Here is a 26,145-nt window from a genome sequence, read left to right as displayed (position 1 = left end):
GATGGATGGGAGCTTGATTAGGCTGGTGGAAGGACTTTACAGGGATTCTTGGTGGATCCCTGAGTGAGGCGATGGCAGAGGCATGAAAGCATTGAGATGGATGGGAACTTGATTAGGCTGGTGGAAGGGCTTTACAGGGATTCTTGGTGGATCCCTGAGCGAGGTGATGGCAGAGGCATCAAAGCATTAAGATGGATGGGAACTTGATTAGGCTGGTGGAAGGGCTTTACAGGGATTCTTGGTGGATCCCTGAGCGAGGCGATGGCAGAAGCATCAAAGCATTAAGATGGATGGGAACTTGATTAGGCTGGTGGAAGGGCTTTACAGGGATTCTTGGTAGATCTCTGAGCGAGGCGATGGCAGAGACAACAAAGCATTAAGATGGATGGGAACTTGATTAGGCTGGTGGAAGGGCTTTACAGGGATTCTTGGTGTATCCCTGAGTGAGGCGATAGCAGAAGCATCAAAGCATTGAGATGGATGGGAACTTGATTAGGCTGATGTATGGACTTCACAGGGATTCTTGTTAGATCCCTGAGCGAGGCGATGGCAGAGGCATCAAAGCATTAAGATGGATGGGAACTTGATTACTCTGGTGGAGGGCTTTACAGGAATTCTTGTTAGATCCCTGAGCGAGGCGATGGGAGAGGCATGAAAGAATTAAGATGGATGGGAACTTGATTAGGCTGGTGGAGGGCTTTACAGGAATTCTTGGTGGATGCCTGAGCGAGGCGATGGGAGAGGCATGAAAGCATTAAGATGGATGGGAACTTGATTAGGCTGGTGGAGGGCTTTACAGGGATTCTTGTTAGATCCCTGAGCGAGGCGATGGTGGAGGCATGAAAGCATTGAGATGAATGGGAACTTGATTAGGCTGGTGGAAGGACTTTACAGGGATTCTTGGTGGATCCCTGAGCGAGGCGATGGCAGAGGCATCAAAGCATTAAAATGGATGGGAACTTGATTAGGCTGGTGGAAGGGCTTTACAGGGATTATTGGTGGATCCCTGAGCGAGGCGATGGCAGAGGCATGAAAGCATTGAGATGGATGGGAACTTGATTAGGCTGGTGGAAGAACTTTACAGGGATTCTTGGTGGATCCCTGAGCGAGGCGATAGCAGAGGCATCAAAGTATTAAGATGGATGGGAACTTGATTAGGCTGGTGGAAGGACTTTACAGGGATTCTTGGTGGATCCCTGAGCGAGGCGATGGCAGAGGCATCAAAGCATTAAGATGGATGGCATGAAAGAGGCATGAAAGCATTGAGATGGATGGGAACTTGATTAGGCTGGTGGAAGGACTTTACAGGGATTCTTGGTGGATCCCTGAGTGAGGCGATGGCAGAGGCATGAAAGCATTGAGATGGATGGGAACTTGATTAGGCTGGTGGAAGGGCTTTACAGGGATTCTTGGTGGATCCCTGAGCGAGGCGATGGCAGAGGCATCAAAGCATTAAGATGGATGGGAACTTGATTAGGCTGGTGGAAGGGCTTTACAGGGATTCTTGGTGGATCCCTGAGCGAGGCGATGGCAGAGGCATCAAAGCATTAAGATGGATGGGAACTTGATTAGGCTGGTCGTATGGCTTTACAAGATTCTTGGTAGATCTCTGAGCGAGGCGATGGCAGAGGCATCAAAGCATTAAGATGGATGGGAACTTGATTAGGCTGGTGGAAGGGCTTTACAGGGATTCTTGGTGGATCCCTGAGCGAGGCGATGGCAGAGGCAACAAAGCATTAAGATGGATGGGAACTTGATTAGGCTGGTGGAAGGGCTTTACAGGGATTCTTGGTGTATCCCTGAGTGAGGCGACAGCAGAAGCATCAAAGCATTGAGATGGATGGGAACTTGATTAGGCTGATGTATGGACTTCACAGGGATTCTTGTTAGATCCCTGAGCGAGGCGATGGCAGAGGCATGAAAGCATTAAGATGGATGGGAACTTGATTAGGCTGGTGGAAGGGCTTTACATGGATTCTTGGTGGATCCCTGAGCGAGGCGATGGGAGATGCATGAAAGCATTAAGATGGATGGGAACTTGATTAGGCTGGTGGAGGGCTTTACAGGGATTCTTTTTAGATCCCTGAGCGAGGAGATGGCAGAGGCATGAAAGCATTAAGATGGATGGGAACTTGATTAGGCTGGTGGAAGGGCTTTACAGGGATTTTTGGTGGATCCCTGAGCGAGGCGATGGGAGAGGCATGAAAGCATTAAGATGGATGGGAACTTGATTAGGCTGGTGGAGGGCTTTACAGGGATTCTTGTTAGATCCCTGAGCGAGGCGATGGCAGAGGCATGAAAGCATTGAGATGGATGGGAACTTGATTAGGCTGGTGGAAGGACTTTACAGGGATTCTTGGTGGATCCCTGAGTGAGGCGATGGCAGAGGCATGAAAGCATTGAGATGGATGGGAACTTGATTAGGCTGGTGGAAGGGCTTTACAGGGATTCTTGGTGGATCCCTGAGCGAGGCCATGGCAGAGGCATCAAAGCATTAAGATGGATGGGAACTTGATTAGGCTGGTGGAATGGCTTTACAGGGATTCTTGGTGGATCCCTGAGCGAGGCGATGGCAGAGGCATCAAAGCATTAAGATGGATGGGAACTTGATTAGGCTGGTCGTATGGCTTTACAAGATTCTTGGTAGATCTCTGAGCGAGGCGATGGCAGAGGCAACAAAGCATTAAGATGGATGGGAACTTGATTAGGCTGGTGGAAGGGCTTTACAGGGATTCTTGGTGGATCCCTGAGCGAGGCGATGGCAGAGGCATGAAAGCATTGAGATGGATGGGAACTTGATTAGGCTGATGTATGGACTTCACAGGGATTCTTGTTAGATCCCTGTGATGGCAGAGGCATCAAAGCATTGAGATGGATGGGTACTTGATTAGGCTGGTAGAAGGGCTTTACAGAAATTCTTGTTAGATCCCTGAGCGAGGCTATGGCGGAGGCATGAAAGAATTAAGATGGATGGGAACTTGATTAGGCTGGTGGAGGGCTTTACAGGAATTCTTGGTGGATGCCTTAGCGAGGCGATGGGAGAGGCATGAAAGCATTAAGATGGATGGGAACTTGATTAGGCTGGTGGAGGGCTTTACAGGGATTCTTGTTAGATCCCTGAGCGAGGCGATGGCGGAGGCATGAAAGCAGTGAAATGGATGGGAACTTGATTAGGCTGGTGGAAGGACTTTACAGGGATTCTTGGTGGATCCCTGAGCGAGGCGATGGCAGAGGCATCAAAGCATTAAGATGGATGGGAACTTGATTAGGCTGGTGGAAGGGCTTTACAGGGATTCTTGGTGGATCCCTGAGCGAGGCGATGGCAGAGGCATGAAAGCATTGAGATGGATGGGAACTTGATTAGGCTGGTGGAAGGACTTTACAGGGATTCTTGGTGGATCCCTGAGCGAGGCGATGGCAGAGGCATCAAAGCATTAAGATGGATGGGAACTTGATTAGGCTGGTGGAAGGACTTTACAGGGATTCTTGGTGGATCCCTGAGCGAGGCGATGGCAGAGGCATCAAAGCATTAAGATGGATGGCATGAAAGAGGCATGAAAGCATTGAGATGGATGGGAACTTGATTAGGCTGGTGGAAGGACTTTACAGGGATTCTTGGTGGATCCCTGAGTGAGGCGATGGCAGAGGCATGAAAGCATTGAGATGGATGGGAACTTGATTAGGCTGGTGGAAGGGCTTTACAGGGATTCTTGGTGGATCCCTGAGCGAGGAGATGGCAGAGGCATGAAATCATTGAGATGGATGGGAACTTGATCCAGCTATTTGGGGGGGGGGAGGGCTTTGCAGGGATGCACCGTGTTAATTGGTTTTCTCTCACTGGAAATATTCATTCCACTAGTGGTATGTTAGGTGGCAGTAGTGGGGTATTAGATGCCACTGAGCACCAACTTTGGGGATACAGCAGTAGCGACTGGGCGATCTGGGGGAACACGACTTTCAACAAGACATCAACGTGTGAATGGAAGCTTGTCACAGACCCCTTTACTGCTGAATTGTGGTTCAAGTCAAGGGGGTTGCGTTATCTGACATTACTGACCTGGCAATAGTATATGCAGCAGAACACAGCAAGCCTACTAATATGGCAGACCTGGAGGACAGTGGGGTGCATCAGTGAGTATCTTCTAATGCGTGCACTCGTCACTGGAGCTAAAGCGTAAACATCCACTCAAGCCTGCTTAAGGCAAGCTAGGGAAAGTCTAACAGGCCCAGACTGGGGGTTCTAGCCAAGATACCTTCAGCTGGTTATGCAGGAGCACCGGTCCAATCCAGTGTTTCATCTGTGCTATTAGGCAACAGAGGAAGGGGTTGTTAGGCACCACCTACCGTGAAACAGTTGCTTCTGCTTAGATGGCATGAGTCACCAAAACACACCAAAGAAATGCCCACCATTGGCTTCACTCTAAAGCCCTGGAGAATCACTCGACGATCCTGTGGATTCCCATTCACTCAGCCCCCTCCTCTTATGAAGCATTGGCCGGGGTAGCACGAGGTGGCCGGGGTAGCACAAGGGGGTTTATGAGGGTGCCCGCGTATCGCTTGATAGACTGGGCTGCCCGATAAACCAGGGAATTATATGACTAGTTAAGCCCGGTTCCCATTTGAAAGCCTCAGATGAAGGGACATTCTGCAAGCATTGGTGCTGCTACGTCATAGCGGGGTAATAGATACTATAGGGAAGGGGATTGAGACTTTAACTCTAGGCTATGAACTACCCCAGATGATCAATACCCAAATACAAAGCCTTTATATGCTCTTCTGATCCCTGGCAACTCCGCCCAGTCCGCAAACCTGGCACACGCCTGGGCCCGGGCCTGGCAATCCAGATAGTGACTCAGATATCATTCAGTTTTGTCATTTCATTCTGGACATTTCTATTAACCTTAGGATCAAAGACAAATCATTTCAGATTTTGCACTGAGTTAATTTTACGCAACAGGGACCCCCTGCCCCCGTGTATATTAGAACTTGCCCATGTGTGGTAACAGACACAGGCTATGGTTGGTGCCCACAAGGGGAGCGACGCTAGGATGCTTGTTGGAAGGAAGCTGGTTGCCTACTTCCGGTGTCTCTGGCTTACTGGGGGGCGGGGCATTCATATCTTAAGTCCTAAAGCTGCAGGGAGAAGGCCAGCACATACCATATTGTTCTCAGCTGAAAGCCATCCTTAGGGCCTAGACATCGGAACATGGCCCTGCCATTAGTGGGCGGCTTCCTAGCAGGATCTCGAGGCCACTTCTGGGAGTTCAGCATCGCTCATGGAGCAGGCACTACCTCTGGGGATCCAGGAGCTGTTATGTGGCGTTCCGCAAGTCCAACTCCCTTATAAGACTGTGGTGCTCTCTATTTATATATGACCAATCAATCCTTACCTCTCTCCTAGAGGCATCCAATGGCCCATTTATACACATTCCCAAACACACAGAGTTACTGTCACACAGGCATGTCTGCTGAGCACCAGTTGGCCTGGGGAGGAAGAGTGCCTCTTGGTAGCTATAGGTGTCAAGTCAAGCAAGCTCTCCTATGCTGTAACCAAGAGCTACATCGCCCCCCGCATGTTCGACCCTTGCACCTGTTGCAGCTCTGTCTGGAGTAGGAGATTGGCCTTTCTACACGACTGTTAGCACAGCATACTGAACTAATGTGCACATGATATGAGAAAGGTATTTAAATAGCTCTGATGGAGAGGGGTCATATGAGGTGCTAAGCAGTGATTGGTCAGAGGAAGGTGAATGTCACTATATGGTGTTTTCATAATCATGTGTGCTCAGCTAGATCTGAGGAAAGGAGGGGCTTTTTTTTTTTTAAAAAAAACTATGTTCTAAAGCTGTGTTAAAATAATGAGTGATGTCCCATGATTTGGAAACAGGACTTTGTGGTGTTACAGTCAGTACTTGTTATCAGTGGGGGATTTGCTCATGAAGCATTCCAATACTGGAACGAGGGCTGTAATAGGTGTGATTGGCACAGCCCCAAGTTATGGGCCAGAGGCAACGCTGAGAGTGCGTAACGTGGGTAAGGGGCGGTAACATTGGTTACAGGCCTCTCTCTTAGGGATGCAATGAAATTAGAATATGGCTAAATAACAAAGATTGGTCAAAAGCAGGTTAGAAGCAAAAGAAAACAGTTAGAGAGGGTTTAGTTTTAGTTTAGTTTAGTTTAGTTCATTATTTGTATAGCGCGCCATACCCTGGAGTATCAGGGCGCAAACAGACAAGGATATGCTCAACTTAGTTACAGGTACATAGAAATCAGATGAAGGTACAGATATGCTCGGCTAATTGCAAGTACAGGAAAAGGCAGGAAGTGTAGACATAGACATCAGCAATATTACAGCAAGCAGATATGAACAGGGAGGGATCACGGACAGGGGAGCAAGGAGCATGCTCCTGTTCACGTAATATATAGTTATATACAGTAATGTACAATGTGACAAGTGGACTAGTTAGCTGTCGTTGGCTCTCAGCCACCTAGTGAGGTTTTGTCTAAATTTTGCGAAAGGCTGAGGTTCTCTGACGTCATGGGGGAGGGAGTTCCATAACTGCGCAGCCTTGACCGGGAAGCTATTTCCTCCTATAGTGGCAAGTTTGAAACGCAGGACTTGGAGGCAGTTTGCGTTGGCTATTCTGGTAGGTCTGGAAGAGGTCCTTTTACGTAATCTATCCATGAGGTAAGGTGGAGCTTTGTTGTTGATACATTTGTGGGTGAGGGAAGCGATTTTGAGATGAATTTTGTCTACGGTGGTGAGCCATTTGTATTCTCTTTTTGTGGAGGAAATATGCTTGTTTCTATTCATCTTGAGTGCTGCTCTCAAGGCATTGTTCTGGAGCACTTGAATTTTGTGGATGGTCTGTTTATTAGCTCCAATGTAAAGTCCATTACAATAGTCTAGTTTGGATAGTATCAAGGCTCTGGCAAGTGTAATGCAGCTATCTGTGTAGAGGAATTGTTTGCTCGCTCTGATAAGTTTGCACTGAGCATTGAGGCAGAATGCTGGGTGCTTGGAAGCTTGCAGTGAGCATCGGCCTAGTGCAATGTTGGCTCACAGGCACTGAGCATTGAGGCGGAATGCTGGGTGCTTGGAAGCTTGCAGTGAGCATCGGCCTAGTGCAATGGTGGCTGACAGGCACTGAGCATTGAGGCGGAATGCTGGGTGCTTGGAAGCTTGCAGCGAGCAAGGTCTCTGTGCAATGGTGGCTCACAGACACTGAGCATTGAGGCGGAATGCTGGGTGCTTGGAAGCTTGCAGTGAGCAACGGCCTAGTGCAATGTTGGCTCACAGGCACTGAGCATTGAGGCGGAATGCTGGGTGCTTGGAAGCTTACAGTGAGCATCGGCCTAGTGCAATGGTGGCTGACAGGCACTGAGCATTGAGGCGGAATGCTGGGTGCTTGGAAGCTTGCAGCGAGCAAGGTCTCCGTGCAATGGTGGCTCACAGACACTGAGCATTGAGGCGGAATGCTGGGTGCTTGGAAGCTTGCAGTGAGCAACGGCCTAGTGCAATGGTGGCTGACAGGCACTGAGCATTGAGGCGGAATGCTGGGTGCTTGGAAGCTTGCAGCGAGCAAGGTCTCCGTGCAATGGTGGCTCACAGACACTGAGCATTGAGGCGGAATGCTGGGTGCTTGGAAGCTTGCAGTGAGCAACGGCCTAGTGCAATGTTGGCTCACAGGCACTGAGCATTGAGGCGGAATGCTGGGTGCTTGGAAGCTTGCAGTGAGCATCGGCCTAGTGCAATGTTGGCTAACAGACACTGAGCATTGAGGCGGAATGCTGGGTGCTTGGAAGCTTGCAGTGAGCATCGGCCTAGTGCAATGGTGGCTGACAGGCACTGAGCATTGAGGCGGAATGCTGGGTGCTTGGAAGCTTGCAGCGAGCAAGGTCTCCGTGCAATGGTGGCTCACAGACACTGAGCATTGAGGCGGAATGCTGGGTGCTTGGAAGCTTGCAGTGAGCAACGGCCTAGTGCAATGTTGGCTAACAGACACTGAGCATTGAGGCGGAATGCTGGGTGCTTGGAAGCTTGCAGTGAGCAACGGCCTAGTGCAATGTTGGCTCACAGGCACTGAGCATTGAGACGGAATGCTGGGTGCTAAGAAGCTTGCAGTGAGCAACAACCTAGTGCAATGTTGGCACACAGACACTGAGCATTGAGGCGGAATGTTAGGTTTGAAATATCTATCGTTTCTACAGTGGTTAAGGCCCTCTGTTGATCCATTGTTAACAATGGCCACGCCAACATTCCAAAGTTATAATTAAGCAATATGCCAGAGTGGCGGGGCATTACTGACTCAGGTAATGCCTCAGGGCCCATAGTTCTAGGTCCGGGCAAAGCGAGGGCCTTAACGAAGGCCCCGGGGCATTACCTAAGTCGGTAATGCCCCCGCCACTCGAGGCATATTGTTATTAATACCCCGGCCCGCAAGATCTGCGTGACCGGAGCACTAAAAGCACTTTTATTCTGTCCCGAAACGCTGGGAGAGGACGTGCTGGAAACATTTCTATTCCCAGCGCGTCCGCTCCCAAAAAAATAAAGAGAAGAAGGTAAGTGGGGTCGGGAGGGAGTGAGGGAAAAAAATAGGAATAAAAAATGTACCTGGGTCCCCTGCGGGGGACGATGGAGGCCTCGAGCCGTGTGGCTTCGAGCCTCCCCACGGCTGGAGGCCGCTATCGTCCCCCGCCCGGGACAAGGGGCAGAAGGTAAGTGGGGTGGGAAGGGCGCGGAGGTGGGAGGAAAGGGACCAAAAATAAAACACATATACCCGAGTCCCCGGCGGGGGCGAAGGCAGCTTCTCAGCTGTTTGGAAGCTCGGAGTGGGGATAGCCCCGCTTTGAGCCTTCTCATTGGCTGAGGGGCTGCCAAGCTCCCCGCCAGGAACAATGGCCGTGGAATCCCGGTGAGGGATTCCCAGCCGGGTAGTGCCCCGGCGAGGGCCAATCAGAATGCTTGTTTCATTCTCATTGTGCCCTTGCCGGGTACTAATAAGGCTTTCACCCCTGCTATGGGGCGCCCATGGCTTGTAACGACCCCCAAGCCTGTGCCAAAGGAGGCCCGAGTGTGGGGAGGGCCGTGGGATGTTACCTGCCCTGCCTGACCCCGACAGAGGGCAAAAGCCATCCCAACCCAGGGTTTACCCAGGTGCGAATGGTTTATTTGTTTTTCCATCCTCATGAAAAAAAAGAAACAACGATTGCCACAGCAATAGAGAAAAGGGACTAACTCCCTTTTCGATTTCTTTTGTGGTGGCCGGGAGACGGGAGGAGTGCCAGGATGGAGCAGAAAGCTCTGGTCTGGCAGGTAAGGTGGAGGTAGAAATCTAAACACGCCTTTTAAAATTACTTTGTGTTGTTCCTTTGTTTCAATGCCTTTCTGAGAAATTATAACAAACATACCACCATATGGAACCCCTCAGTGTCAATGCTCTGATTCATGGAATATTTACTGAATTTTCCTTGTGATAACCCTACCGGGGAAGGGGCATGTGCAAGAATGAATCCTCACAAGAGGAATTTGAAAATAATCCACTGGATGGCAGCATTGGTTCATATATTTTATAAAGGGCTTCCATCATCACTGTTTTCAGATGCGGGCTGGCAAGTTTCCCTTTCCAGGAGAGTGGTAAAGTATTGCTAACAGCACCTGAGCTGGTGATAGTCTACAGGTTTAAGGGGAATAAGCAAATGTCTGTGATTGGTTGTTGTTGGTGCATCTCCCTCCTGGTGCAATCTGTGACATCGCCCTCACACGTCTCCCACACTCCAGATTGGGGAGGAACTCACTTATTCACCCATGTCTGGATTTCTGGAGTAGAGGAGATGTTAGGAAGCTTGCACTGCTCCTACCCAGATCACTTGTTCTTTTAGGTTAGGAAGCTTACCCTGCTCCTACCCAGGCTCCCGTGTTCTTTTAGGTTGGGAAGCTTGCACCGATCCTACCCAGGCTCCTGTGTTCTTTTAGGCTAGTAAGCTTGTACTGCTCCTACCCAGACACCCTTGTTCATTTAGGTTGGGAAGTTTGCACTGCTCCTACCTAGGCTCCCTTCTTCATTTAGGTGATGAAGCTTGCACCACTCATACCCAGGGTCCCTTGTTCTTTTAGGTTAGGAAGCTTGCACCACTCCTACCCAGGCTCTCCTGTTCTTTTAGGTTAGGAAGCTTGCCCTGCCCCTACCCAGGCTCCCATGTTCTTTTAGGTTGGGACGCGTGCACCGCTCCTACCCAGGCTCCCTTGTTCTTTTAGGTTAGGAAGCTTTCCCTCCTCCTACCCAGGCTCCCGTGTTCTTTTCGGTTAGTAAGCCTGCACCGTTCCTACCCAGGCACCCTTGTTCTTTTAGGTTAGGAAGCTTGCACTGCTCCTACCCAGGCTCCAGTGGTACTTTAGGTTGGGAAGCTTGCACCGCTCCTACCCAGGCTCCTGTGTTCTTCTAGGTTAGGAAGCTTGCAACACTCTTACCAGGCTCCCATCGTTTTTATAGGTTAGGAAGCTTGCCCTGCTCCTACCCATGCTCCCTTGTTCTTTTAGGTTAGGAGGCTTGCAACGCTCCTACCCAGGCTCCCGTGTTCTTTTAGGTGATGAAGCTTGCTCCACTCCTACCCAGGCTCCCTTGTTCTTTTAGGTTAGGAGGCTTGCACCATTCCTACCCAGGCTCCCGTGTTCTTTTAGGTGATAAAGCTTGCACTGCTGGCAACCATTGTACACCTGTGTGTGATGTGTGTGCATGAAAGAGGGGCATCCCTGGCATGTATTGTTGGGCTCCTGTGATTGCCTTTTACCCAAAAAGAACCATAAAAATGTGTTTTACTGGGTAATGCTGGCTAATATATTCATGGCTGTTTTTGGGCGTGTCCAGCATTAAGATGTGTTCAGCCGGTGGCCCAGAATCACGCGCTGCCGTAAAGGTGTACTAGCACATGTGTTGCTGCACATCCTCACACGTGTCTACCAGTGCAGCCCATTGTCTCTTGTTTAAGGTTCATGCACATGGTGCGGGTTAGCTTCTTAACAGCCACTTGTTTATAGTGTTTCCTTAAGCAGTCATGTCACTTGTGGACATTTGCAGTAACATGTTCTGTCTGTCCACCAGTATATTCACATGTCCCCTCCCTGTGCCAAACTTCACCCCCAGGAATAAGAAGTTGGTAGAGAGACTGAAAGTGTATTTTCTTTATGCATTTTAAATAGGATGACCACTTTTCAGGTGAGGGCAGTAGTGCTCTACATCCTCACCAAGCTTCTTGGCATCACAGAACCCCATGCCCGCTCTCATGAATTCAATCTTCAAAAGGTGCACCCTTAGCCTTCCTCCCAGGACCTAACATTCCATCCCCAGCTCGTCCGAGCTCTGCAGCTGCGCTCAGTTAACTGTTATTGACAGTGTGGCTGCCTGTGACGTTGACATCCTAACTTCTCTCTGGGCGTCTTGTCTCAGGACAAACTGGACAGAGCCACAGTTCCACGTTGAGCCTATTTCTAATAGTTTCAAAAATGCATTGTGTAACACGTCCTAAAATCCAACATGGCGGAATGACTGCTACATTAGCCTCTGGACCTCGCCTTTACTGCAATACTTCTCTGACTCCATCTCATGTTCTTCCATATGTCAGCTATCTACTCGCACATCCCTTAAACCATGATACTGTGCACTACCCCTAAATGCAAAATACATCCCTCTATCTCGGACCTCTGCAACCCAACGTGATACATTGGCGCTCTTTGCGTATGGCTATATGGTGTTTCTGATATGGTTCAAAGCTAACTAACTAACTAAGAAAGAGCCTGTCTTCTTCTTTCGAAGCAAATTCGATGTTCTGTGTCGGGAGTAGTGTGGTAATTTGGAAGGGCTACAATGCAAGAAACACGAGTTCTGGTTTTATTTATTTGTTTTTTTTAAAAGAGGGCAGAGGGTTGCAAAAAGGCGCTGCGGGTGCAAGCAGCTGCAATGCTAGAGGTAATGTAAGCTTCTGCTGGGACAGCCTGCACTCTGAACAAATTCATGTGCTATCATACCCACCTCAGGTGCCCACTATAAAAAGAACACAAACAAAACCATGGTTTGTCCTCACCTTGGCATAGGGCATGCTGGTACCTATTAATGTATGCAGAGGCTCATTTTCGAGTTCCCCTAATTTGGCGGTGGGTTACATTTACACTTCTTTGTAAACAGATCCCTGCCGCCAAATTTCCCTCATTTGCACAATGGTGTGGAAAAGGGGAGGGTAAACAGATGGTATACCGGCTTGTACACCAGCCTTTTTGGTTATGCCACGCAAATGAAGTAAGCACTGCCTATCATGTACGCATGGCAGGCAGCATTTACAATGGATTCCTATTGAGTCTGCCTGGAATGCCAAGCATTTGTGTCAGCATGAAAATGCATGCTGGCACACATGCTGGACTATCTGTAGGGCAGAGAAGGAAGTGACGGAATCATGATATGTATGATTCGCCCCTTCTCTCCGCCACACACATGAATGCCAATGGGGCGTAACGTAAGCAAAATATGTAAAAGCCTTACGAGGCTTTTATGCGTTTTGCTTACTTTACGCCCCGCTCATAATGAGTTCCTGTGTGGATTTTACACTGTCTCCCCTTCATTATTCTCTCGTGCCTCATTGCCATTACCCACACCTCTTCCCCTCTATGCTGCCTACCGCCTCTCTCTACCCATCATGATGTTGAACGCGTTCTCTGCCCTATGCCTTTGGTTTCTTCGCATTCTCCTGTATGTCATTGGCCTTTTCTCTACCCTCCCCACTATGCCTTTCGCTTTTGCTCTCCATGCCACTGACCTCTTATCTCTAACCTTTGACCTTTTTCTCTGTACTTAATGCTTTTTGGTTTCTTTGTCCTCCCCTGCAAGCCTTTCATCACATCTTACTTGTTTACCTTGACCGCTTATCTCTCCCCTCTATGCCTCCAACCTCTTCTCCTTTGGCCTCTTCCCTCACTCCTCTTTGCCTTTGACCTCTTCTCCCACTCCTTAATGCTTTTTGTTTCTCCTTTCTCCCCTCTCCGCCCTCCACTTCTTCACATTTCCCTCTAAGCCTTGGCTGCTTCTGGCGCTCCTTTATACCTTTAGCATCTTCTCACCATACTCTGTGCCTTTGACATCTGTTCACTCCCTTCTAGGTCTTTCCCTTCTCGCTCTATCCTCTATCCGCTCCATTTCTCCCTTCTAAGCTTTTCACTCCTCCTTCTCTACTTTCTGCCTTTTGATCTCTTCTGCCATTGAAGGCCGTTCATTTCTCTCTCTCCTCTGTGCCTTTGCTCTCTTCTCTCTCCCTTCTAAGCCTTTCACTTCACTCTCCTCTTTGCCTTTGTTCTCTTCTCTCTCCCTATTAAGCCTTTCACTTCACTCTCCTCTTTGCCTATGTTCTCCTCTCTCACCCTTCTGAGTGTTTTACTTCTCTCTCCTTTTTGCCTTTGTTCTCTTCTCTCTCCCTTCTAAGCCTTTCACTTCTCTTTCCTCTTTGTCTATACTCTCTTCTCTCTCCACTAAGCCTTTCACTTCTCTTTCTCTCTCCTATGACTTTGCTCTCTTCTCTCTCCCTTCTAAGCCTTTCACTTCTCCCTCCCCCATGCCTTTGCTCTCTTTCTTCTTTCTCCCTTCTAAGCCTTTTTTCATATTTATTTTTATTTTTAAAAGTTGTTTATTAGTTTGATTAACAAACTTTTACAACATATAAACATTTCCTTTATCATTTCTCACACTTTTAAAACATAACTTGCAAAGAAATATTTTACAGATTTCACTTAGACAATTTCCAAGTTAAGACTTAAAAAATTGAAATCACCAATTTCCACCCATTTTACCATACTAAAGAAAGAAGAAGAAAAATTCCTTTAGTAAATCATTTCTATCACAATACAACCAGAGTGCTTGAGTTACTATTATTCTTCTAAGTTTGGTGGCTCTCTTTTTTTTTTCCAGTTCCTCCGCCAACATTGAAAGAAATTTAGCTAGAGTCACAATAGTTTTAACCGATATTCCCCACATCATATTCATCCACCAGCATTCTCTGGCAGATATTGGGGTGCCGATTTTGGTCACTCCAATAAGATCACACCGGGCTTGTTCAAAGAACCTACAACAGATGACCAGATGTTTCAGTGATTCAATTTGTGCTTTTTCATTGCAAAAACTACATGAGGACTCTGTAATGATCCCTGTTCCGCTAGCCCACCTTGAAGTAGATTCCAGGGTATGTAATTGATTTAACTTAAACCTCATATATAGATCTCTCAGCTTACAGCAAGGGAATTGCAATAGATATATTTTACGTGGAATTCTTGCTGTAGCATACAACGATGCCTCATGATACTCTAGCTTGGAATTCATTGTGTTTATTGTTTTATTCCAATCTAATTCAAAGAGGTGTTTTTTTACATGCAGAATTCTAAATTCTAAATCCCCAGGGCTTAAAGCCATTTCCTGGAGTAAGTTATTCTTTACTTTGTAAAAATTCATTACAGATGGAGGATTGGACTCAGAGATCATTTTTCTAAAGTCCTCACATAGGGAATTTTTCGGGGGATATAACATTCTAGACAAGATTGATAACTGCCGCCATTGAAACCTTGCAGATAAAGCAGTTAGAACCAATTCCTGCCGCAGTACACAATTGGGCAAAGATTGTGCTATTCTTAAAGTGCTCTTCCATATTTTTGGAAACCAATTTGAAAGTGAGAGAATACTTTAAATTCACTTATGAATGTTTGAAGCTCTTGTAGAAGCAGTATCGCAAACACTTTCGCCCACGCATCAATCAGGGCATTCGGTCAAAAATTGAGCGGCTCTGTTGTCTTTCCATTCTTGTGTATGGGTACAATTATAGCTTGAAGCCATGATTGCAGAATTACCTGTGTTCTCTTTATTTCTTGAATTTGAAGGTTTAGTATTTAAGCCCATAGGGTAGGATTTATTTTAATCGTGCAAAGTGGGATATAATCATACCCTGGTGCTTTTGAATTATTCAATGTGTTAATTGCTATTATAATTTCTGCCACCAACCAACCTTTCCAGGATCCCAAAGTGGTTGGACAAAAATTCACACTTATATTGACAAATCTTTCTGGGAGGAGGAATTTTGTTTTATAGAATTGGAACCATTCCACTTCAGAGATATTGGACATGTGTTGCCAATTAGTTTTTACTTTGTCCTCTCGGAGAAAAGCCCATGTGAAGCGCCTATCATTATGGCACAAACTCAACATCACAGATTGATTGACGACATGATGGTGGTGCAATCGATAGTTTTTACATCTGTTTCTATATTGATTGCAAATCCGTCTTTTCTTGACTTTAAATTCCTCATTGCTTAAATTTAAAATTTCAGATATCTAATCTCTCGATGTTTAGTTCGTTTTGCCACCTGAATATCTCTAATGGAATTGACAAAGACATTATTTCTCTCCTTTTTCATTTTTTGCTTAATAATAAGTTGATTAATTGCTCCCTTAATGGAGTGTAGAAATAATTCTAGTCATAGGTGGGAGTCAATCGGTGGATTATGCTTTAATAAATGTTTTTCCATGTCGTAATCAATTAGGAAGTTAAGTGTATCGCAAGTATGTGCGCTCCACCTTAATGATGCCGCAGGCCGGGCATTCACCAGTAAAGCTTGCAAAGCGTCCTTCCAGAGTTTTGTGGTTTCAAGTTCTAGCGATAACTCCAAGATCCTTTGGTCACTATAGCCCGGGTCTACAACTTCCACATCATCACAAATGCCACTGAGTCCTACAGACACATGAAAGTAGTCAATGGAGGATTTCATAGAGTTACGTCCCCAGGTAAACACTACTTGTTTGTTCTTATATGGGACTATACAAATTTCCCAATTCATTAAAAAAAGAATACCATTGCTCACCACGCCTACTGGCTGGTGTAATGCAAGGGGACTTGTTTGTCAGTTCTTTCAGGTATGTATACCTCAAGCAGTCTGCATTTAATTCGCCACCCATGATCACATTACAATTCGGCCATTGCCAGAATACCTCTTCAAACATTACTACCAATTTCTCAAAGATTTTTGAGTGGTTATCTTGGTCGGGTTATGGTACAATGAAATCACCAAAAAACATTCCTTTATCTTTCTCCCCAATTTAATCACAATCGCCACGAATGAGTGATCTTTAACATTTTAAAGTAACTCATATTTTAAGTCATTATTCATGTTGAATTCCATTGGTTGCCTCCATGTGGGTAGTGCTAAACCCTTTTAACTGAAATACAACGGCACTCATTGTTTCCTGACAAAGAATGATGTCCACCTTTTCGTGGGGATTAGTTAAACTTGCCCAGCATACAAGATTTTTGATCCCACACAAATTCCAGGACAACATCCTAAGTGAGGAGATTTCTGTTATGTAGTTACTGGATTTTTCACTTCCTTCAAGGCAGTCATAATCGCCAACAGCCAAGACCAATCTATGCTGGTTGTGGAGATGGCCACTAATTGTGCTATTAACGCTGCTTCAGGCAGTTGTACTGAGTGATGTTCAGGGGTAGGCTTTGGGAGAGTTGTGTGGGTAGTCACTGGTTTCTCATTAAATATTATTGCTTCCTCAATAGAATATAAAAACTGTGGAACAAGTCCTATCATATTTAATTCTCTTCTGTGCCTCCACAGTAGTTCAGCAATTATCATAGATTGAACTTTGAGCACCATCCTATAGTTGTTAATAGGTGGCAGCGTAATCCATTCAATATCTTTCGATGCAAGTGTTCTAAGAGCTGGGATTTTTTGGAATGCTTGTAGCATAAATGAACGATTTAAGCTCTCTTTTGAGTTAATCTCAGGAGAACTAATCCATCCGATTATATGGGATACCCGTACTACGGGTGAGGCAAACTCCTCTTCCTGTGTCATACTACTATCCTGAGTCATTATTTTTGAGAGAACATGGTCATACAACAACTCGCACTCCTGGGGCTGACTTAGTTGTTGCTTGTGTGACCCTCTACTCGACGGGGCAGAATAGGGTACACCTACAGAGTGCCGGATTTCAATACCATTGGTGTCAGCATTAGATACTGGCACTACTTGTTTTCGTTCACCTAGGCCACTCTGTAGATTTTCACCTTTCAGTATTTCGCTGCTGGTAGCTGCTTGTTTTAATCACTCATCCCTAAGGGACTTTGTATATTCCCATTTTCCACCATAAGTTTCCCAATATCTGTTTTTTCGTTGGGAATAGGTTTATAATAGGTGGAAAGTAAGGTTTGTTGCCTTTCTAAGCCTTTCACTTCTCTCTCCCCTATGCCTTTGCTCTCCTCTCTCTCCCTTCTAAGCCTTTCACTTTTCTCTCTCCTCCATGTCTTTGCTCTTTTCTCTCCCCTCTCGGCCTTTCACTTCGGTCACAATATCCTGTATAACCGTTGATCTACTTCCTCTCCCTTCTGCGTTGTTCAATTATTTCTCTCTCTCTCTCTCTCTCTCTCTCTCTCTCTCTCTCTCTCTCTCTCTCTCTTTGTGCTGTTTTTTCTCTTTTTTTAATCTTCTAAGCCTTTCACATCTATCACTCTCCTATCTGCATTTTAGCTCTTTACTCCCTTCTAGGACCTCTGCTTTTCTCCTCTTCCCTATTCCTATGATCTCTTTGCTCTCCCTTCTCTGATTTTAACTTCACTATCTCACTGCGCCTTATCTCTCTCCCCCTCTTTCTCTCTCTCTTCTATGATGTTGATATTTCCTCACCCACACACACTTCTGTGCAGTTGCCTTTTTCTCTATCTTCTCTGGGATTTGTAGTTCTCTCTCCTCTCTTCCTTTGGATGTTCTCTCCATTCTGGGCATTGCACTTATCTCTCTCTCTCCCCCATATGTCTTTAATATCTTTTTCCCTCCTCTGTGCATTTGCCTTTTTTCTCCTCTAGGCCTTGTAGTTCTCCTTCCTCTCTTCCTTTTGTCTTTCTCACCCTTCCATTTCTTTATTTAAGACTCTACCATCTCTCTCCACCTGTCTTCTCTTTGAACGGGTAACAAAGATCACAAGAACCGGTGGTTTTGTGATGTTAAAGTCATTTCAGTGTGCACATGCCACTAATGTCAATTACCATGTGACCATTTACTTTCAGGCTCCTGACCCACAACGGGAACATCAGTGTGACCCATGGACATGATGAATACATGAAGGAAATAGAAAATAATAAGAAGAAGAAGAAGCCAAACGGGTAATGAAAGGAACACATCTGGCAAAACTCACTGTAGCATTATGTGAAGAAGTAAGGGAGGAAATGTATGTCCTAGTACTGACTGCCAGGTCCTGAGGTATTGTAGGACATGTCTGTCCTAGTACTGATTGCAAAGTCCAGAGGTGCTGGAGGAAATGCCTGTCACAGTATTGTCTACAAGAGACTGAGGTACTGGAGGAAATGCCTGTCCTAGTACTGACTACAAAGGCCTGAGGTCCTGGAGGAAATGCCTGTCCTAGTACTGACTGCAAGGTCCTGAGGTACAGGAGGAAATCCCTGTCCTACTACTGACTGCATGGTCCTGAGGTACTGGAGGAAATGCCAGTCCTAGTACTGATTGCAAATTCCTGAGGTACTGTAGGAAATTCCTGTCCTAGTACTGACTGCAAAGTCCTGAGGTACTGTAGGACATGCCTGTCCTAGTACTGACTTCAAGGGCCTGAGTTATCGGAGGAAATGCCTGTCACAGTAGTTCCTGCAAGGGTCTGAGGTACTGGAGGAAATGCCTGTCCTAGAACTGACTGCAAGGTCCTGAGGTACTGGAGGAAATACATTTCCTAGTACTGACTACAACATACTGAGGTACTGGAGGAAATGCCTGTCCTAGTACTGACTGAACGTCCTGAGTTATTGGTGGAAATGCCAGTCACAGTACTGACTACAGGGTCCTGAGGTACTGGAGGGAATTCATGTCCTAGTACTGAGTGCAAAGTCCTGAGGTACTGTAGGACATGCCTGTCCTAGTACTGACTTCAAGGGCCTGCGTTATTGGAGGAAATGCCTGTCACAGTACTGTCTGCAAGGGTCTGAGGTACTGGAGGAAATGCCTGTCCTACAACTGACTGCAAGGTCCTGAGGTACTGGAGGAGATGCATTTCCTTTTACCGACTACAAAGTACTGAGGTACTGGAGGAAATGCCTGTCCTATTACTGACTGAAAGTTCTGAGTTATTGGTGGAAATGCCTGTCACAGTACTGACTGCAGGGTCCTGAGGTACTGGAGGAAATGCCTGCCACTGCCACATTGTTAAGGCAAAACTATTTGTTAAAACCTCTGATTCTTTTCCTCTGGATAATTACACTAATAGGACCATGTGTCAAGCTAAGTCTCTTGCAGTCACCCTTAGTACAGCTCTGTCCATGGTTGCACATATAAACCCCATCATTCCTTGCGGATAGAATCTCCAGGGTACATTGGGGTGATAAATCTATATCACGTGCTGCCATAAAGGTGTATTAGCACATGTGTCACTGCACATCCTCACACACGTCTACCAGTGCAGCCCATTGTATCTTGTTAAAGGTTCATGCACAGCCTGCGGGTTACCTTCTTGCCAATCACTCATTTGTAGTGTTTCCTTAAGCTGTCATGTCCCATGTGGACATTTGCAGTAACATGTTCTGTCTGTCCACCAGTATATTCACATGTCCCATCCCTGTGTCAAACTTCACCCCCAGGAACTAGAAGTTGGTGGAAAGACTGGAAGTGTATTTTTTTAATGCATTTTAAATAGGATGACCACTCTTCAGGTGAGGGCAGTAGTGCTCTACATCCTCACCAAGCTTCTTGGCATCACAGAACCCCATGCCCGCTCTCATGAATTTAATCTTCCAAAAGGTGCACCCTTAGCCTTCCTCCCAGGACCCAACATTCCATCCCCAGCTCGTCCGAGCTCTGCAGCTGCACTCAGTTAACTGTTATTGACAGTGTGGCTGCGTGTGACGTTGCCATCCTAACTTCTCTCTTAGGGTCTTGTCTCAGGACAAGCTGAACAGAGCCGCAGTTCCACGTTGAGCCTGTTGCTAATAGTTTCAAAAATGCATTGTGTAACATGTCCTAAACTCCAACATGGCGGAACTCCTGCTACCTTAGCCCCTGGACCTCGCCTTTCCTGCAATACTTCTCTGACTCCATCTCATGTGCTTACATATGTCAGCTACCTACTCGCACATCCCTTAAACCATGACACTGTGCACTACCTCTAAATGCAACATACATCACTCTATCTCTGACCTCTGCAACCCAACGTGATACATTGGCGCTCTTTGCGTATGGCTATATGGTGTTTCTGATATGTGTCAAAGCTAACTAACTAAGAAAGAGCCTGTCTTCTTCTTTCGAGGCAGATTCGATGTTCTGTGTCGGGAGTAGGGTGGTGAATAGGACGAGGTAGAATGCGAGAAAGACGAGTTCTGGTTTTATTTATTTGTTTTTAAAAGAGGGCAGAGGGATGCTAAAAGGCGCTGCGGGTGCAAGCAGCTGCAATGCTAGAGACAATGTAAGCTTCTGTAGGGACAGCCTGCACTCTGAGCACATTTATGTGCTATCATGCCCAACTCAGGGGCCCATAATAAAAAGAACACATACAAGATCATGGTTTGTCCTCACCTTGGCATAGGGCATGCAGGTACCTATTAATGTATGCAGAGGCTCATTTGGCGGCGGGGTCTAGTTACATTTACACGTTTGTGTAAACAGGTCCCTGCCACCGAATTTCCCTCATTTGCACAGTGGAGTGCAAAAAGGGAGGGTAAACAGATGGTATACCGCCTTATATGCCACCCTTTTCGGCTATGCCATGCAAATGAAGTAAGCACTGCCTATCATGCACACATGGCAGGCAGCGTTTACAATGGATTCCTACGGAGTCTGCCTGGAATGCCAAGCATTTGCGTCAGCATGAAAATGCATGCTGGCACACATGCTGGACTATCTGTAGGGCAGAGAAGGAAGCGACGGAATCATGACGTATGATTCGCCCCTTCTCTCCACCACACACATGAATGCCAATTGGGCGTAACGTAAGCAAAATATGTAAAAGCCTTAAGAGGCTTTTATGTGTTTTGCTTACCTTACGCCCCGCTCATAATGAGCTCCTGTGTGGATTTTACACTGTCTCCCCTTCATTCTTCTCTCGTGCCTCGTTCCCATTACCCATGCCTCTTCCCCTCTATGCTGCCTACCGCCTCTCTCCACCCATCATGACGTTGAACGCGTTCTCTGCCCTTTGCCTTTGGTTTCTTCACATTCTCCTGCATGTTATTAGCCTTTTCTCTCCACTCCCCACCATGCCTTTAGCTTTTGTTATCCATGCCACTGACCTCTCATCTCTTCACCTTTGACCGTTTTCTCTGTCCTTAATGCTTTTTGGTTTCTTTGTCCTCCCCTGCAAGCCTTTCATCACATCTTACTTGTCTACCTTGACCGCTCATCTCCCCCCTCTATGCCTCCATCCTCTTGTCTTTCAGCCTTTTCCCTCACTCCTCTTTGCCTTTGACCTCTTCTCCCTCTCCTTAATGCCCTTTGTTTCTCCTCTCCCCCCTCTCCGCCCTCTACTTCTTCACATTCCCCTATAAGCCTTGACTGCTTCTGGCGCTCCTTTATACCTTTTGCATCTTCTCACCGTACTCTATGCCTGTGACATCTGTTCACACCCTTCTAGGCCTTTCCCTTCTCGCTCTTTCCTCTATCCTCTCCTTTTCTCCCTCTTAAGCTTTTCACTCCTCCCTCTCTACGTTTTGCCTTTTGCTCTCTTCTGCCATTGAAAGCCGTTCATTTCTCTCTTTCTCCTCTTTCCTTTGCTGTCTTATCCCTCCATTCTAAGCCTTTCACTTCTCGCTCCCCTATGTCTTTGCTCTCTTTTTTCTCTCACTCTTCTAAGCCTTTCACTTCTCGCTCCCCTATTTCTTTTCTCTCTTTCTTCTCTCACTATTCTAAGCCTTTCAATTCTCTCTCCCATATGCCTTTGCTCTTTTCTCTCCCCTCTAGGCCTTTCACTTCGGTCTCTCTAGCCTGTGTGACATTTCCTTTCCCTTCTAGGCTGTTCAATTCTCTCTCTCTCTCTCTCTCTCTCTCTCTCTCTCTCTCTCTCTCTCTCTCTGTCTCTCTCTCTCTCACAATCTCTCTCTTGTCTTTTTTATGTCGTTGCTCTCTTTTTTCTATCTTCTAAGCATTTCACATCCATCACTCTCCTTTCTGCATTTTTAGCTCTTTTCTCCCTTCTAGGACTTCTGCTTTTCTCCTCTTCCCTATTCCTATGATCTCTTTTCGTTTCTTTCTCTGCTTTTAACTTCACCACGTCACTCCCCCTTATATCCCTCCCCCTCTCTCTCTCCTCTATGATGTTGATATCTCCTCACCACACTCGCCCACTCCTCTGTGCAGTTACCTTTTGCTCTATCTCCTCTAGGCCTTGTAGTTCTCTTTCCTCCCTTCCTTTTGTCTTTCTCTCCCTTCCATTTCTTTATTATTTAAGACTCTAGCATCTCTCTCCACCTGTCTTTTCTTTGAACGGGTATCAAAGATCACAAGAACCGGTGGTTTTGTGATGTTAAAGACATTTCAGTGTGCACATGCCACTAAAGTCAATTACCATGTGACCATTTACTTGCAGGCTCGTGACCCACAACGGGAACATCAGTGTGACCCATGGACATGATGAATACATGAAGGAAATAGAAAATTAGAAGAAGAAGAAGAAGAAGCCAAACGGGTAATGGAAGGAACACATCTGGCAAAACTCGCTGCAGCCTTATGTGAAGAAGTAAGGGAGGGAATGTATGTCCTAGTACTGACTGCAAGGTCCTGAGGTACTGTAGGAAATGCCTGTCCTAGTACTGGCTTCAAGGGCCTGAGTCATTGGAGGAAATGTCTGTCACAGTATTGTCTGCAAGGGCCTGAGGTTCTGGAGGAAATGTATGTCCTAGTACTGACTGCAAGGTCCTGAGGTACTGGAGGAAATGCCTGTCCTACTATTGACTGCACGGTCCTGAGGTACTGGAAGAAATGCCTGTCCTAGTACTGATTGCTAAGTCCAGAGGTGCTTGAGGACATGCCTGTCCAACTCATGACTGCAAAATCCTGAGGTACTGCAGGAAATGTCTGTCCTATTACTAACTCCAAGGTCCTGAGGTACTGTAGTAAATGCCTGTCCCAGTGCTGACTGCAAGATCCTGAGTTACTGTAGGAAATGCCTGTCCTAGTACTGGCTTCAGTTATTGGAGGAAATGCCTGTCACATATAGTGTGCAAGGGCCTGAGGTACTGCAGGAAATGTATGTCCTACTACTAACTGCACGGTCCTGATGTACTGGAGGACATGCCTGTCCAACTCATGGATGCAAAATCCTGAGGTACTGGAGGAAATGTCTGTCCTACTACTGACTGCAAGGTCCTGGGGTACTGTAGGAAATGCCTGTCCTAGTACTGGCTTCAAGGGCCTGAGTCATTGGAGGAAATGTCTGTCACAGTATTGTCTGCAAGGGCCTGAGGTTCTGGAGGAAATGTATGTCCTAGTACTGACTGCAAGGTCCTGAGGTACTGGAGGAAATGCCTGTCCTACTATTGACTGCACGGTCCTGAGGTACTGGAAGAAATGCCTGTCCTAGTACTGATTGCTAAGTCCAGAGGTGCTTGAGGACATGCCTGTCCAACTCATGACTGCAAAATCCTGAGGTACTGAAGGAAATGTCTGTCCTAATACTAACTCCAAGGTCCTGAGGTACTGTAGTAAATGCCTGTCCCAGTGCTGACTGCAAGATCCTGAGTTACTGTAGGAAATGCCTGTCCTAGTACTGGCTTCAGTTATTGGAGGAAATGCCTGTCACATATAGTGTGCAAGGGCCTGAGGTACTGCAGGAAATGTATGTCCTACTACTAACTGCACGGTCCTGATGTACTGGAGGACATGCCTGTCCAACTCATGGATGCAAAATCCTGAGGTACTGGAGGAAATGTCTGTCCTACTACTGACTCCAAGGTCCTGAGGGACTGTAGGAAATGCCTGTCCCAGTACTGACTGCAAAATCCTGAGGTATTGGAGGAAATGTTTGTCCTACTACTTGACTCCAAGGTCCTGGTCCTGAGGTACTGTAGGACATGCCTGTCACAGTATTGTCTGCAAGGGCCTGGGGTACTGGAGGAAATGTATGTCCTAGGACGGACTGCAAGGTCCTGAGGTACTGGAGGACATGCCTGTGACTGCAAGGTCCTTAGGTACTGGAGAAAATGCCTGTTCTAGTACTGATTGCTCAGTCCAGAGATGCTTGAGGACACATGCCTGTCCTAATACTAACTGCAATGTCCTAAGGTACTGGAGGAAAGGCCTGTCCTACTACTGATTGCAAGGTCCTGAGGTACTGGAGGAAATGCCTATCCTAGTATTGATTGCAAAGTCCTGAGCTACTGGAGGAAATGTCTGTCGGACTAGTGATTGCAAAGTCCTGAGCTACTGGAGGAATTGCCTGTCCTAGTACTGATTGCAAGATCTTGAGGTACCGGAGGAAATGTCTGTCCTAGTACTGATTGCAAAGCCTGAGGTGCTGGAGGAAATGCCTGTCCTAATACTGATTGCAAAGTCCGGAGGTGCTGGAGGAAATTCCTTTCCTAGTATTGAATGCAAGGTCCTGAGGTACTGGATTATGGATTATTTTACTGAGAACAATTGCACTAATAAGATCATGTGTTAAGCTAAATATCCAGGAGTCACCCTTGGTACAGCTCTGTCCATGGTTGCACATATAAACCCACCATTATCTCAAGCAGTTACTATCTTCAGATTGTTAGACAGTTAGGTGCCTTGCTGTCTGATCACCACATGGTCACTATTGCCAGGGCAATCATCTATTCTAAAATTGATTATGGCAGCGCGCTGCTTGCTGGAGTCAATAAGACAAATCTCAGACGCTTGCAAGTGGTGCAGAACACAGCTGCTCGGTTAGTTGCGGAAATTCCTCGTCACCAGCACATTTCACCCACCTTGAGAACATTACATTGGCTTCCAGGTGCAGCCAGAGTACAGCACAAAGTGCAGACCACCACGCATAGGTGTGCATATTGCAGTGTGCCACAGTGCCTTAAGGATTACATTATTCTTTATAGACCAGGCAGGCAACTGCGCTCTTCCACCAAAGCATTGCTACAGTCTCCACATTTTAAGCTTGCGTGCTGCGGAGATCGCTCTGTTGACGTTATAGCACCTCATCTAGGGAATCAACTGCCCCTGAACTCATCTCTGAGTTCCCTGATTTCAGGAAGAGGCTTAAGACATTGCTTTTCTAATGTGAGTGTTTTTTCTCGTCTTGATCTTCTGCTGTGCCACTGCTTGACTGCCTGGATCTGATCTCAATTACTCCTATGTATTTATTTATTGCCTTTGGCTATTTTGCGCTTTGGTGCATCTTTTGAGGTTTTCAGCACATCATAAATAAATAATTTTTCAAAAGTACTAATCTGAGGCTAATCAGAACTCTCAGGTCCACACTTCCTATTATGCTAGCCGCTGCAATTAGATCAAGGCAACCCCAGCCAGTTGCAAGCAGAGACATCTTCATGGGCAAAAGGGGAACATGTTCCGGGCCCCCACCCTGGATGGGCCCCACATGGCTGCCTGATTGAAATCAGTTGGTGCCCATTTGATTTACAAAACCAACATAACACATACCTTGCTTGATCGTGAGCTGCCGAGGTGCCAAGCCTGCAGCCAGGCTGTTTCTGGGCAGTACATTCTGCTTGGATCAATTAATCCCATAATGATTTGTATGTTCACTGTAGTACACACGGTTTGTCCAGTCATGATAGTGCCCAGATCCTGTAGTATTGTCACCCTCCTGTGGGTTATATATAGATCATGTGCCATGCCAAATGTTGAAATGCATATTGATACATTTGAGTGCCATGATTTCCATGGAATTAAACTGTGAGATATCTATCACGGAAATCACCCCTTGCCCTTGGTCTGACCACTTCATCATTAACTTCAACATACCTCTAGCACAGGATGACCACAATACTGGTATCCTATTACCACTGACCTGGGCGCGAAGCTCCCACAAAATCACCAAAAATGGCATCTCACCTCTTGTCTCTGATCTCCACCCTGAACACCTGGCACACTGGGCTAATAACCCAGATGCACTGGCAGATCTCTGCATTA

The 26,145-nt window shown here is 46.6% G+C and overlaps 1 protein-coding gene across 4 annotated transcripts in view; it reads left to right on the top strand.

Annotated features, from left to right (window-relative positions):
• Nucleotides 1-26,145, top strand: part of LOC138570267 (reticulocyte-binding protein homolog 1-like) — a 312,256-nt gene that overhangs the window by 274,437 nt on the left and 11,674 nt on the right. For 3 of the 4 annotated variants that reach the window (XM_069649037.1, XM_069649036.1, XM_069649034.1), the window contains 2 exons: nucleotides 18,096-18,191; nucleotides 22,607-22,705. In XM_069649037.1, coding sequence (XP_069505138.1) covers nucleotides 18,096-18,191; nucleotides 22,607-22,679 — 169 coding nt within the window. In that variant the 3' untranslated portion in view covers nucleotides 22,680-22,705. The remainder of the gene's footprint in view (nucleotides 1-18,095; nucleotides 18,192-22,606; nucleotides 22,706-26,145) is intronic. The other variant, XM_069649035.1, reaches the window with a different exon arrangement.

The sequence above is a fragment of the Ambystoma mexicanum genome, chromosome 2q (assembly GCF_040938575.1).
Source record: "Ambystoma mexicanum isolate Mex_15411 chromosome 2q, UKY_AmexF1_1, whole genome shotgun sequence".
Classification (NCBI taxonomy): Eukaryota; Metazoa; Chordata; class Amphibia; order Caudata; family Ambystomatidae; genus Ambystoma; species Ambystoma mexicanum.
The sequence above is the reverse complement of the archived record's forward strand: the minus strand, read 5'-3'. Positions and strand labels throughout refer to the sequence as shown.